Source organism: Ceratotherium simum, chromosome 37, assembly GCF_057802395.1.
Source record: "Ceratotherium simum simum isolate JZ-2026a chromosome 37, ASM5780239v1, whole genome shotgun sequence".
Lineage (NCBI taxonomy): Eukaryota > Metazoa > Chordata > Mammalia > Perissodactyla > Rhinocerotidae > Ceratotherium > Ceratotherium simum.
Window position 1 is genome coordinate 15,465,035 of NC_141936.1, and position 15,406 is coordinate 15,480,440.

Genomic DNA, 15,406 nt, shown 5'->3' on the forward strand with positions numbered 1-15,406 from the left:
AGAGACCTACTGAGAAGTGATTATATGGTCCTTGACTTTATCGTGAGGGATTTAGATGTAATTATCAAGGTCTCATTTAAATAATCTCACTGCAATTCATATGACCCCCTATGATTACTGTTACCCTTAATCAATAGGTGTCAAAATTAATAAATTCCCTCAAAAGTACAGAATTATGGTATTTTACAGAAATGACAAAGCATAATGCTTATGTGCTAATTTTGATGTACTTGTGAAAGTTGGTGATTCTATGAAACATTTGATCCAAAAGGAGCAACAGAAAAAACCGAGTGGCCAGTAGGACGGTGAGTTCATGACAGAAACAAGAAACTCTGTTCCTCACTGGAAATTTTTGAAGCGTTCTTTTCAGACACAAAGCAATATTCTAGAACTGTGGATTGATATGAAATGAAAGATACAAAGAAAAGCTCTGTTCTGAAAAACAAAACCCAGAATGAATAAGTCATGGAGATCCTTTACCTCCCTTGACAGCCTAACTCCCCAGGTGCTGAAAGATGGCACAGAGAAGAGTGACATCTATTGTTCAGAAAGGTTTATGGGCGGGATCAACCAATCCCACTGAGTAGATTGTGTATTTGGTCCATGAGCAAAAGTTGACCTGTCTCTCCACAGGAGTGCACCAGAGCGACCTGAGAAGAAGCAATGGAAGCCAATATCCAGCTCATGAGAGTTATCCAGGAAATGCGGGCAGAAATCAACAAGCTGGAGAAAGAGAATCAAACCCTCCGGATGAAGCTGACTTCAAGAAGTCACAGAACTCCAGGCTCAGGGGGACAATCGGGAGATGAAAGGGAGGAGGAAGTCACAGACCTTGATGACCTTGGAAAAGTGCCTGGACAATCTCCATCAGTCCTCCATGGTGGTGTTTCCACTGATTCAGCACCAGCTGTGCGGGAACAGCAAGGTACTCAACGTCCATAGCTCTTCCAGGCTCCGCCCATATTTGCAAATATCTCCTCAATAATAGGTTTATTGTGCATATCACATAACTGCGCGATTTGGTATTAAAAGTGATGAGTTCCATCCTTTTTCTCCTGGTAGATTAGCTTTGAATCCCTAGGCAAAAATTTCTTTAGCGTCTTCAAGCAACATATTTTAGCAACATTAAAACCATTTCCAGATATGCCTGGATAAGAATGACAGGTTTGTGGAAATCAGTCACACTAAAAACAATGGGTTTTTTTTTCTGCCTTGACTTCAAGCACTTAAATGCTACATGATAGAATACTGAATGTGTATACGTCAAACGGCATGCTTACTTATTAAACTAGAACAATATTGCCCAGTAGTTAATATCAGTTAGTTAGATATCAGAGGCAGACAAATACGGCTGCCAATGATTTGTCACTCATTAGCCACTTGATTCAGAGCTAGTTATTAGAAATCTTTAACCTTTGTTTTCTTCATTTGGAAGTGTTCTGGTTGTGAGCATTAACTGCAATAACATAGACTACATGTTTAGCACAGCGCCTGGGAGACTCACAACAAATGGCAGATATTGTTTCTTATGCATGTTTTACAAAGAACTTTACTGTCTTGTATGAATGTATATCGCACATAATGCCACCTACCATACAGATTTACGACTTCAAGATGCAGGGTGCATGTCTGTTATATTCTAAAAATCAAATCTCTCTCCTTTTACGGGAAAGAATTTTGACTGTGAAGACCAGACATGAAGTCAGAAATGAGCAGAGTGAAAAATACATTCCACATGTAAATCGTCAGGGCCTGCCTATACACAGCATATTCAAATAAAATTGATATACGTCATGAAATACTCAAAGCTCTTAACATCATCTATCAAAGGCTTCAGGCAGTGCCACTTAGAGGTTTTGAACAGCTTGGCAGTGGAACATGTCATATTTACCAGCTGGTTTTCTCTGTTAGAGAAGTTTCTCTCTGTATGGGACCCTGTATTTCAAAGCTGGGAACACATTCCAAACAGGGTCTTTTCACTTTTTTCAAGTACAACTCTGGATCTGAGTAGTTCTGTCCGCTGGTTATTTAATAAAACTGAAAGAGTAACCTATTAGGTGGTTAGACCTTCTCTTGGTGGAAAACAAAAAAAGACAGGGACATTTATAATATATCCTTACTCCCTGGTTCCTCAACCTCTGCAATCTTGACATTTTAGACTAAATAATTCTGTATGGTAGGGGTCTGTCTTGGACATTGTAGGATGTTTAGCAACTTTCCTGGCTTCTAAACACTAGATGCCAGTAGCACCCACCTCTCCCCTCAGTCATGACCATCAAAAATGTTTTCAGACATTCCAAGTGCTGCCTGAAGGACAAAATTTCCCCCAGTTGAAAACCTCTGTCTTACGCCAAAGGTAAACAACATTTGTTCAAATCTATTTTCTGTGAGGTTTAGTCTAATGATAAAGTAAGTTGGGTTTTAGGATATCTTGTGCTATTCTAAAATAAGTATTACACTGTGCAAAAAACAAAGAGTATTAACCTTTAAACTCTCAAGGCCTGAATGCCATCAAGCTTAGAGTATTAAGAGGTAAACACACTATTGATATCATAATTCTTCAGCATATGGATGGTAACTTGCAATAAGAATATTAGCATTAAGTTTGAAAAGGACAGCTGAAAAACATTTGATGAAATTTTGAGAGCTCTTCCCAGTTGCACCAATAAAACATAGAAAAAATATGATTTAAATTTGTGCTGGGGAGCCTGGTTGAGTTGCTTCAAATAGTTACTTCAAATAATATTTATCTATGTCTTATATGTGACGTGTTACTATGTCTTATTTGTGACGTGTTATTATGAGAGTAAGTGACATAGGTAGAAAAAACATTGGCCTGAGCATGAAGACACCTGGGTTGTAGTCCCAGTTTTGTAATAGTTGGTCAACATTGGGCAGGTCACATAAAATACCTGAACTTAGAATCCTCAAGTAAAAAGGAATGAACGGATTTGACTAGATGCCTTCTAAGACCTATTCCAACTCTAAAATTCTGTGATCCTATGAATGTAACATGCTTTTATGATCACTCTCCTCATCTGTAAAATGGGGATAGTGATAGAATCTATGTCATAGGGCTGTTGAGAGGGTTAAATGAGATAGCACAAGTAAGACTTAACGTGAGTTACTTGGTAGTAGTTGTGTTAATACCATTGGCTATGTCAGAAAATTATTATTATTTGACTTCAGTATTTTTTTATTAGCAGTTTTAATAATATATTGCCAATATCAATGAAAATTCATACTTGCAGCTGAATCATAGACATTTGATACAGGAAAGGAACTTTAGAGGTCAGCCCCATTTTTTACTGTTGAGGATGTAAGATCCAGAGAGATTAAGCAACTAGTCCAATCCTTTTTTGAAAACAGAATAATATAAGCCTATTCTTTGAGAAAGAATGATGCGAAATCAGAAGTGTGAGCCTCATTTTAAGAGAGGGAATAGGGGCCGGCCCTGTGGCATAGAGGTTAAGTGCGCACGCTCCGCTGCTGGCAGCCCAGGTTCGGATCCTGGGCAGGAACTGACGCACCGCTTCTCCAGCCATGCTGTGGCGGCGTCCCATATAAAGTGGAGGAAGATGGGCACAGATGTTAGCTCAGGGCCAGTCTTCCTCAGCAAAAAGAGGAGGATTGGCATGGATGTTAGCTCAGGGCTGACCTTCCTCACAAAAAAAAAAAGAGAGAGAGAGAGAGGGCATAATTAAAGAGGAGCTGGAAATGAATCACTTGGAACTAAAAGTTCTTCTGTTTGTGATATGTGAAGTGAGAGAAAATGAGATTTTACGAGTGGAGAAGCCTGTTTCCCCATCATTCATCTGAGGACACAGAGCTATGCTACAGCCCAGGGACACAGCTGCCTGGTGATATATCTACATGTCTCTATCGCTGTCGCTATCACTATCCATATCGCTATTGCTATCGCTATCACTATATCTGTTATGACGAGAATACAGAGCACCTGCTCAGAATGAATCTTCTTGGATAAATGCTTGCAGCAGCATCTCTAATAGTGCATAAGCGTTTGGCAGATATGAAATCCAGCCAGCACTTTCGAGGATGTTGCCCTTCCCCCTCCTTTCTTCTGCAACCTCACCGTGGGACTATTAGGGGAGAGGTAATTTGCTACAAGGAAGATAAAAGAAACAGCTCTTTACAGGGAACCCCCACATTGCTGGACCTCTGATTCTCTTCAATCTACTCAAGTGCTTTGCTAACAAACTGCATTTGACAGCGATCTTTGAAATTGCGCTAATGACGCCCTGATGCTGTGTTGAACACCCTTTCCCTTTCGTTGATAAGAAACTAGAGGATACAGACTATTTGTCATCCAGGAAGATGAACCAAGCGCCTATTTGCTAATCAGTCAGCTGGAGTGTAGGTCCCAAATAAGAATAAACTTAACTTTGCTATCATCAGCATAATTTCCTCTGTTGTGTTTTCCTACCATTCAGTATAAAGAAATTGTTTTATAATCCTTTTAAACAGAACCTTTTATGTGTGTCAGTAGTCATAAACCTATTTTTAGATAAGTACAGAAGCTATATATCATGGCCAAAGGAAGCGTTTCGAGATAATTTATGAATAGTGTTGCAGTTTATCACTTCTGATAGATTTGAACTTAAATTTCCCTTCCAGACTCCTGCCTAAAATTCAGTCTTCTGCTCTTCCAAACTATAAAAAGCCAGGGCAGCTGCCACTTTTTGCAATGGCCATAATAATTTACTGTCTGCATTCTGCAGACATGGGCAGCAAACTTAAATAAGAGGTAATTGTGCATCTGGCACTCTCAAAACCTAAACACAATGCAGGGCTTTCTTACACTTCCATGCTAGTTCATTGCAAAGCTGTGAGGAAAAAGAATACAGATTCAGCAAACATTCATTAAATGCTCCAGAAAATGAACACCAACCCATGAGGTCAGTGTTGTTAGGCCCGGGGGTAATAACTAGATGTCTAAGCAGTGGTTGGATGACAGGCCCCAGGTCAGAGTTAGTACACCATTAGAGCTGGGATTCAGAAAACCAAGTGTCCCTAAAACAAAGCTCTTTTAATCAAGGTGCTTTAGTTCCAAGGAATGGAGAAGATTTGATTTATTTCAGGAAAAGAGTTTATTGGAAGACACTAACGGACAGAAATTGAATTGGACCTCCGAAACTAAGGCCATAAATCTCTCCTTCTCTCTCAGGAGCATTCCAGTTTCCCATGTAAGACGTCTTTGCTTCTTTCCACCTGTCTACCTTGCTTTCATCTCTCATTCAACAGGCTTCCTTATAATGACTGTCTCAGTTAAAGCCAAAACATACAATTCTAGGCCAGTTAGCAGGAGCCAGTTCAATTATTTGTGGCCATTCAGGTGATGAGGAGTTGTGGATGAGCAGGTTCTTCTAGAATCAGGAGTGAGGAAGCTGTCCAGAATTGGCATTTCTAGAAGATCCATCTTCTTCCCATTTTAAAGTCTTGTTTTATTGTCCAGGTCTCTATTCAAATGCTGCATTCTCAGAAAGCTCTTCCCTGACCACACTATCAGATAGCCTCCAGACCCCCTCCCTCATCTCTCTCTATTCTCTTGCCCTTATCATTCTTATTTGTCTTCCTAGAATCTATCACTACCTGAATTTTATCATATATTGTTTGTTTATCATCTGTCTGCCACGCAAGAAGGCCAGCTCTATGCAGGCAAGAATTTTGTGTTGTTTGTTACCACATCCCATCTCTTAAAAACGTGCCTGGCACATGGTTGGCACTCAATTTATATTTGTAAAACAAGTCAATGAATGGATGCCTTTTATGTAAAAAAGTTAATCAAAAACAATTGTTTTGTTGAATTCATTTCAAAAAAATACTGTTCACATAATTTCTCATTTGTGGATGTCATTAAAGGTAGAATTTTTTGACTTGAATTTTGTGTCTTCTGTACAGGCAACGTCATGATTGTTAGACGCTATTCCATTTCCTCACCAGTTCATTCATTTGCTGCAAATGATCCCTGGAAAGCTGGGAAAAGAAACCCAAATAGTGGAATTCTAGAAGCTCAGGGAACAGTTAAATCACTGGCCTGTTCTTCAATTAAGAAGCAAGACAATGAGGGGAAGATGTTTGCAGCAGATTCTTTTACCAGCAATAATAGTTCCAGCCAAAGAGCTTTTCCCGAGGATGCTTTTGGCTGCAGGTAATGTACAATGTGCCTCTAGCGGGTTTACAGGCGCATGCTTTGAGGGCGACTGAGACCTTCTCGATAAGCAATGTCTTATCTAGTGGAGGAAACAAAACCAAATAGGATATTAGGCCAAGCGATTTCCTTCTTGCTTACGTCCATTTCGGGAATTGAAAGAAACAAATATATTTGACGTCAAATGGCACCTTCTAATAGATGCCTCTAATAAGTGGAACACTGAATTAGTCTTCACTTACCCATCAAGCATTAATGATCATACTCTGAGCTAGGCACTGGCGATACAAGATTCAGCAAAAGCAAAACATTATGTTTCAAACTTTCGTTTAGTGACAAAGACACACAAGTAAACTGACCACTACAATAAAGTGCCTCTCAAGGAGAAGACAGTGACTTTAGGCGCTGAACACAGAATTCCTCTCTGAGAGATAATGGTTTTTGTGGAAGAAGGTGCCTTAGTGGGCTTTGAGGGGTATAAAAAAACCCTTTTGAGTTATGCCTAAAGGACCAAGAGATAAAGAGAAAATTAACCTGTTCTGAAAATATGTGAATTGGTATTTAGGGAGTTAGGAGCAGCCTGAGAATGAGAGAGATTGAGAAAACGCTTAAGAGACAGGCTGGGTGTCTTTAAGAGGAAAGTTGGCCAGTGGCCCCTGTAGTGGGTAGAGCCAAGGGCACTTTCAGAACAAGATTGTCACTGTCGAGTACGATTCATCTGCTCTACTAGGCTAGAGCATAACCTCCCCTCCCCCACACTTTGCAGTCCTACCTTCCAATTCCCATTTAGGTCCTGACTCTTTAGCAAGAGTCTCTGCACATTTATCTCCTATGAATAGAAGGAGGAAAATTAAGAAGGGGCCTGGGTTTCATGATCAGCTTATCACGGGGAAGAGAAAACGGAACACATATGGTTGTTGAGAGAATAAGTGAGTCATCTAATTCAGCAGTGGCGGGAAATCAAATCAACGGATAACCATAAGTAATAGGCCTGCAGGAATTCTCATAAATATTGGAAAGAGCCCTGGACTTCCCACAGGATGTGGGCTACAAAGGTTGGGCCAGTTTTGTCTGAATTTTATAAGACAGAATGAAAATTGTATTTCACTTGTGGAGAGTTCTATTTTAGGAGCAGAGAGAGTAACCTGAGTCACGAAGGACAGCCGGATTCAGCCAGGCAGAGAAAAATGGAAAGGTCACCCCAAGTAGAGCAAAAAAGACAAGAAGATAGAAGAAATTATAACTGTAGGGAAAACTGAAAGTAGTGAGGTGAATGAGGATAAGAAGCGAACAAGATCCATCATAAAAGGCCTTCCATGGAATTCTAGGAGTACATGCTTTACCCAGTAATTACTGGAGATCTCGTAAAAAATATCTCTACGAAAATTTTCAAAATACAGAAATATTCAGAAACTAACGTTACATATACCAAGGTATTCATCTGTAAGAGTTTTGTCATATTTTCTTCAGATATCTTTATATATAAAAGAAGAAAAATTGGTCCTCAATAAAGAAAAAGGGCCTGTATCTCTCTTCCCGAGTCCTCCTGAGGGGCAAGTGTTATCCTGAGTTTTGTTTCTCTCCTCTCAGTCTATTTTTTATGCTTTCATTACATTCATTCAACAAATACATCCTGAGGGTGTAGTATGTGCTGGGCAGGATTCTAGGCCCTGAGAATACAGCAGGAAACAAAATTTTCAAAACTCCTTGCCTTTGTGAAGCTTTTTCCTTTGTAACATGATAATCGATAAACAAGAAAATACATAAAGTGTATATTATGTTAGATGGTGACAAGTACTAAAGAGAAAAGTTAAAAGGAAAAAAGAAGGATTAGGGGAGCAGGCATTGTTGACATTTTCTATGTCATGGTCAGAAAATGCCTCCCCATTTGAGTAATGAAGGGAGAAAGTGAGTTCTGAGTCTATCTGGGGGGAACTTTCCAGGCAGTGAGAACAGCCAATGTAAGAGACCTGGGAGGGCATATGAATGGTGTTTGAGGAGGGGCAAGGAGGCTGGTGTGACTGCAGTGGAGTCAGCAAGTGAGAGAGCAGAGAGATGAAGGCAAAGTGCTAAGGGGTGGCCTTCCACTCCCTTCCAATCTTGCTGGATTTATTCCAAGTGAATTGGGGCACATAACATACTTTTCATTTAAAAAAAAAATCATGCTGGGAACTCTGTTTTGAAAAGACTCTGGGAAAACAATATAGAAAACAAAGAGACCAGGTTTAAGCCTAAAAGAATAACCTAGGCAAGAGATGATCATTTCTTGGCTAAGGGTAGTAACAGTGCATCTGGTTTCTGGATACGTTTCGAAGGTGGAGCCAACGAGATTTGCTGACAGAGCAGATGTGGGATATGGAAACAAGAAGTGTACACCCAGCCATTGTGTTCCAATGGCCACGTGCCTTCAAAAGGAAAGAGGGAAGAAAGGCAGAGATGTGTCCTTTGCTTAAAAAAAAATCATATATGTATATAATTACATAAAATTATGTATATAATGACATATATAGTTATATAAAAGCACTAAATGTTCATTGTAAAATAAATTGCAAGTTACAAAATATAAACGCAATATACAAAGTAAAAACTATGAAAAGAAAAATCTTCTATAATCCCACTATCTGAATAGTCATCATTTAGATTTTAATGGATATTTTCCCAGACTTGTGTCTACATAGTTTAAAACTGTTCAGTACAGGTACTATAATGTTTTACTTTTTGCACTTAAACCATTATATGCTCACAGATCTACAATGCTAACTGAGAAATATAGTAGTATTAATTTTCCCATTTCAGTTTATATTATTTTCTGTGATAGTTTGGGAAGCTAGCCAACGTTTATAATGTATTACATTTCTGAAGCAAAATGTTTTCCAACTTCCAAGCTGCCAACGAATAAACTATTAGAATACACTCCAATTCTAATTTGGAATCTACTTTAATTTGAAAGATTGAGCCAATTGTAGGACTGTGTTAAAACAAGAAAGTCAATAATGGCTTAAAATCAACAGGTGGGTTGGCATAAAATCCAATAGAAACAGAGAACTGTTGGGTAGGAATTAAGCATGTGTTTTTTTAGTCCTTTTTTATTTTATCTTTTACTTTCTCAGGGATTAACTAGTAAAGCAAAATGTCATTACCTTATTCCTCTGATTTTTTGGTAAATTCATTTACTTTCTAATAGCTTCAAAGAATTTTACAAAGATTTATCAAGAACCAATTTGTTTGAGCTGGCTTTTGAATCAGTCAGACATCATACCTAATTTGCTTGTGAATTTTCCCATTATTATACCAAGAAAGTATTTTAAAGAATAATGCCAATGTCAATATTTCTAAGAACCAAAGCTCTCCAGAAACTAGCGATAGGATTTTAATTTTTCCTTAATTTTGACGTAGAAATTCAATCTTTTCCTCGTGTGTTTAAGAAAAAAATAATCTCAAGCTGTTGAAAAGATTAGGGAAAAGGGTCCATCTAGACAATTAAAATTAGAAATGCTATTTTATTCTATTTTATTCGTTTTACAGATAGGAGAAACTAGACACATTAAAATAAATGCATTCTCTTCTTTTCCTGTAGTAAAGTGGTTAAGAAGGCAGCTTCTGGAATCAGAGGCTAAAATCCCAACTCCATCATTTACAAACAATGCAGCCTTGGAAAAGTTATTAGGCTTTCCTGTGCCATAGTTTACTTTTTTGTGAAAAAGGAATTATAATGGCAGTGACATCATAGTTTTTGTGAAGAATAAATGAGGTAGTCAAGTGAGTGCTTCCTAAGTGGCAGAGCAGTTATTACTTTATCGATCTCAACAAATGGAACCACTGGCCTTCCTCCTGAGGGAGGAAGCAGATGTGTTCCCCTAGATGCAGGCCATTCAGTGAAATTATGGCCTTATCTAATATAAAAAAAAAGGAGAGAGAGAGAACAAAATTGGAGAAAAGTCAATGATTTTCAACACGATTCTTGAGACTTGTTCTTGGGAGCAGTTTATCCTGGTTTATGTCAAAATTCTATATAACACTGTTAGAGGGAAAAGGAGAAGTGGGCAAAATGAAAAGATTTAATCTCTCAGATAACACTGGGTCATTGCTGTCACTCTTCTCTCTCCTTTATTGCTCAGGCATGATGGATATTCAGTTAATTCAAAGACCATAACTGCACATGGATCTGGATTATAAAATAGTTGTCTCAAATTTCTGCTTCATTTCAACTGAAAAGCTGTGATGTGAAAGGCTCTGCCTGAGACAGCATGATATTCTTCAAATTTAAACATCAAGCTAATAAGCTTCAGATGTAGAGATCCTCCTCAATAGTTTTAAATTTTAGCTTTATCAGCACTGTTCATTGGGCTTAATTAGAAGGCCAGTTCTAACATATATTTTTGCATTGTTGTTGAACAACTCAATGACAAAAAAATGATGATATATTTAAAATGAGCTTTTAACACTTTAAGCAGTATTTAGTGACTTAGAAAAATAGTAAATCTTTTGTATAAAGGCTCACTAACAAATCTTATTTATTTTCCCCTTATTCTGCTTTCTTTAGGGACAAGATAAAGACAGTCAGTTTCCTGCTGCCCATGGACATGTCTTCATTTTCCAAAAATTCAAGCTCTTTGAAATACTCATCAAATCAGACCACAAATCAGCTAAGTACCATTGCAGAATAGGACATGTGAAGTGGTGAAATTTAAGAAACAGTTGACTCCAAAGAGATGGGAACACCGAGGCCTCGCTTGGTCAGTGTACTCCTCTGCAAAGAGCTCTGGTAAGATGCCCACTAAGACACAAAATACTCCGCATCAGGTCAGTGGACTTGTCAGTGGACTTGGCCAAGAAATGGAAGCAATTACTTTATGTTGTTGTTGAATACTAATGTTGATGTGTGTACACTGGCTATTGTAGTTTCTCTATGCAGCGTGTGAGCAATTAAATGTAATTAAATTAAATTGCATGCTAAGTGTTCATTATCTGCATTATGCCATCAGGAAATGCTGCTGTTCATATCATAAATGTCGCTTTCCAGATGAAACTATAACAAATCTAGGAAAAAAGTTCTATTTTTGATTAATGGCATAGAAGCAATAGTGATTATCTTTATACTAATTGTGTGTTGATATTTCACTGACACTAGCTCATTTGCTCTTTTAATATCCCGTGTCACTGGCATGTGAGCATAAACACAGCAAACTCCCATTGTGGGCTCAGAGCAACTGTGAGCTGGCTGCTGGCAAAGACAATAAACCTGCTTGGAAGGAGAGAAAAAAAAGCTCAGATGATCATTACTTTGGGGTTGGAAATCTCAGAACTCCGTCAATTCCTGAACTTCTAGTCAAGAAAACATCTCCCCTTCCTAGTTTATAGCAATCATGTTCTAACACCAATACCCATTTTCAAGAAATATACTAAAATCTCCAGAGTGTTAAAATGCGGATTGCTGCACCCCACTCCAGACCAATTGAATTGGCTGGAGAGGTTGTGGGGTAGGCAAGAAGAAGACAGAAATTCACATTTTAAACAAGGCTTCCCAGGTGGTTTCTGCTATCCAGCTATGCTTGTGATCGCTACTGTAGATACTAAGAAACGTAGTCCAGGACTCCCCAAATCTGGCGCCAACTTGGAGTGGAAGCAATGAAGCAAGGAATGCATAGAAATGGTCCAATCCATTTCTAAGAAAGGATTTTAATAGTCACAGACTCCTAGAAGGGAGATGGGTGAGTCAACTAATACCCTGAAGTAAAAGCCATATAATGGGTCAAATGTTTCTTTTATTTATGGTATTCATTTCAGATTAACAATATTCTCAACATTATAACAAATATACAATAGGGCAAGGGTACAACTAAAGAGGAAAGATACAAATGAGATGTAAAAACACATTCATCTGAGAATAAAGACACATCATGTAGATAATTAAGCTATTAACCTATGAGATTACTGGCCTTTTTAGTTTATGCACAGTTATATTCTCTGCATATTTACAAAACAGGGAATTTTGTGTTAACATCAATTAAAAGAAACATTTCCCAAAGAATAAAAAAAAAAGCAATAAATGACAACCACTCAAATTACAATGTCATAACTGGCAAAGTTACAATGACAAATTACCTCCAATCCCAACCTTGATGACTAGTATGTGATTGGCATTTAATACATGTTCCATGAACTGAACTCAATTAATAGTCACATGAGTCTAACATTGCCCAGTAAAAAATACCACACCATCAAATTTTAAACTTTGAAATTAAATCATTTAGTATGATGATTAAAGAAACAAAGCCCCATCTCTGTTCCCTAACTCACAACAGGGTCTGATAGCAAGGCCTCTGAGCATACTTTTAAATATAACGAACTACAAAGAACATAAAATGTATCTCAGTCATGCTCTGATAAACCAATTATACTTGTCTTCTTCTATGCCCCAAACTTCTGCAAGTCAGGAACTCAAGTGCCTTACGGCGACAGCAAGTGACAGAGATGACGGGGGGCTCTGGAGAACAGAGGTGTGTCTGCCCCACCCAAAGGGGACTGCAGCTACTCACCTTCGTGATGCTGTGTGGGAAAGCAGACACTGTATTGTTGCATGGCCTATCTTCTGAGAGATGTTAAAATCTGAATTTTTACGTAAAATCTCCTGATTCATAAATACTGGCAATTTTTCAATTTTAAAACGTTGTGTTCAATTTTTAAACCGTTGTGAAAGCCGAACACAATGTCTCTAGGGACTAGATCTAGGATACCAGATTTCAACCTGTGGTTTAAATGCAATTTCTTAAACATGGAGATCCAAAACAAGAAAGTGGATGTAGAATAATGGAAGGGGAGAAGGAAGCCTGAGGTTGGGAAAGAGGATAAGATGGTCTAAGAAGTGAAGTCGACGTCCATAAAAAGGCTGCAGTTCTGTATCTTCATAAAAATGTAGCGTAATCCAGAGTCGGTCCATATTTGCTCACAGAACCGAAACAGAATATGAGACAGCATGAGCTGAGTTTTGTTTTAAAACTTTTATTTATTTTTATCTATTTTACATTTTTATTTGTATAGAACTCTTGGGCGGGGTTGGTGAGATAATATATAAACAAAAGCAAACAATTCGGCTGACTTTTCTTCTTTTGATGGGGAACGAAGATTCTGAAGTTACAGGATCATAGAACTTTCTAGAACAATTCTGCTAACGGGCCGTAATTTCAGAGAGTATGTATAGCTTAGGGAAGTCACTCCACCATTCTGAAGTCCCACAGTTTGTAGCAAAGCCGGAGCCTGAACCCATATTTGCTGATTCCTCCTATAAGAGTTCCATGCTGCCCCCTGAATTTGCTACACTAAGCCAGTCACTAAATTTAAAATGTTTGTAATTTGAGGCATTCTCAACAAGTGAAGATGATCTCAATGTTCTCAGCGTCCAGGATATCTAAGGATCAAATGAGATCACATACATGGATATGTTGCATAAAGCACTAAACAAATACAAGACACTGTTATTTTGTTTTATTCAAAACATGCACTCCCAACGTATGTCTAATTTTAAATCAAGGTGTTAAATTAACAAAAATTTATATGTGAAATTTCTAGCTTTAGTGTTTTTAAACTTTGGATTTTCTCTCCATTAAGTCGATGAGTCATCAGTTAATAGATGGACAGCAAGACACTTCCCTGGCGTTCAGAGTCGTGTACTCTACCTGTAAAGAAGAGGAGGAAAGAAGAGGCAACCGTCTCGGGATGAATTCTTAATGGTCACCAGCACTGCTGATAATGGCACAAATTAATAACTCTGGGTGATGAAAGCCACAGGTTCACAAGTGCATCAATCTATTTTCAAAGTATACCAACATCTGCTAGAGCTATTTGCTTTCATAAAGATGGTCTCCTGCAAATTTCCTTTAACAAATAAGCATACTGAAACAAAGGAACACTTAAATAATGTGTTCAGAATCAAACGGCAAGCCCCTGACAATTTTTCTAGCACCTCACTTCTGTCTGCTTTCATTTCCTTGAGCTACTTCTACTCCCTAAGCTGTGAATCTAGAATAAACTTAACCAGAAAGATAGTTGTGTACACGGACAACGTGAAACATTATGGAGTTCATTTTATTCTTTAGTTCGAATTCTAGTTTATCCTCTAGAAAACAGATCTTAGGAACCTCTAACAATCTTGGCAGGCACAATCTTTGGGCTTGATGTTTTCACCACTAAAATAAAAAGCAAAATACAGGAGTACCTGCTGATTACGGAAAACACCATCCATAGAACTTAAAGGATATGATAAAATAGTCTGGGAGAGAAGTATGTGGTTATTGTAATCAACAAATAATGTTTAGCTATATTCCTTCCTTAAGAGACTGAGTCCTGCCGCCTGCAGCAATACTTAATTTTTAAATATCAATGCAGGGAAATATTCACTCATTCAAGCTGTGTTTGAAAAAGGATGTAGTTGGAGAATATTCTTCCTTCTACAGGAATGAATAAAAGACCTGTTGTAGTTTTCATTCTTCTTTGATATGTGCATTCAGCATTAGTGCTACAAGACAGTCAAAATATTTCATGACTACAGTAATCTGGTGACAATTAGTTTTCTAAAAGGTAAGAAAAGAAAGACTAATTTATCCAATCTCATACATACGTACTTAATAGTTTGACATTATTAAAACTACTTTGGAAGTTGAACTTGAAACAATTCACCCTCAACTCAGAGAGAGATTAAACTTGTTCCTGTCCAGGTTTTACTACAAGATAATTCTCTGTGGTACTCAGGTTTACATTCAAGAAATATGTCCTCATTTTTCCTTTTCCTTTTTTTTTTTTTTTTTTTTTTTAAAGATTTTATTTATTTTATTTTTTCCCCCCAAAGCCCCAGTGGATAGTTGTGTGTCGCAGCTGCACATCCTTCTAGTTGCTGCATGTGGGACTCGGCCCCAGGATGAACGGAGAAGTGGTGCCTCGATGCGCACCCGGGATCCAAACCCGGGCCGCCAGCATCGCAGCGCGCGCACTTAACCACCAAGCCACAGGGCCGGCCCTCCTTTTCCTTTCACTAGAATTTCTCCTCCTGCAGTCACCTCAAAATTCTCACACTTGAGATGTCTGAATCTGAGGACCAATTAAACATCTATTCTTAATGACAAAAAAATTCATTCCCCCGTCTGCTCAATACCATTTTATGAAGGCCATATATATACCCATCTCTGTTAAGAGCGTTCCAATTATCAGTCATAATTTTATGCATTCATAAAGACTGTCCCT

The 15,406-nt window shown here is 38.1% G+C and overlaps 1 protein-coding gene across 1 annotated transcript; it reads left to right on the plus strand.

The window, feature by feature from the left end:
- The first annotated feature begins 663 nt into the window (after positions 1-663).
- On the plus strand, positions 664-10,836 carry CCDC195 (coiled-coil domain containing 195). The gene is made up of 3 exons (XM_087424530.1): positions 664-925; positions 5,920-6,169; positions 10,713-10,836. The coding sequence occupies exons 1-3, from the start codon at positions 664-666 to the stop codon at positions 10,834-10,836; spliced, it is 636 nt and encodes a 211-aa protein (XP_087280656.1).
- The last annotated feature ends 4,570 nt before the right edge of the window (positions 10,837-15,406 follow it).

Excerpts from the sequence above, each read along its gene's own strand:
- CCDC195 (XM_087424530.1), top strand. The coding sequence starts at position 664 with ATGGAAGCCAATATCCAGCTCATGAGAGTTATCCAGGAAATGCGGGCA. Across the intron at positions 926-5,919 it reads AGCTGTGCGGGAACAGCAAG|GCAACGTCATGATTGTTAGA; the intron begins GTACTCAACGTC and ends TCTTCTGTACAG. Across the intron at positions 6,170-10,712 it reads GAGGATGCTTTTGGCTGCAG|GGACAAGATAAAGACAGTCA; the intron begins GTAATGTACAAT and ends TGCTTTCTTTAG.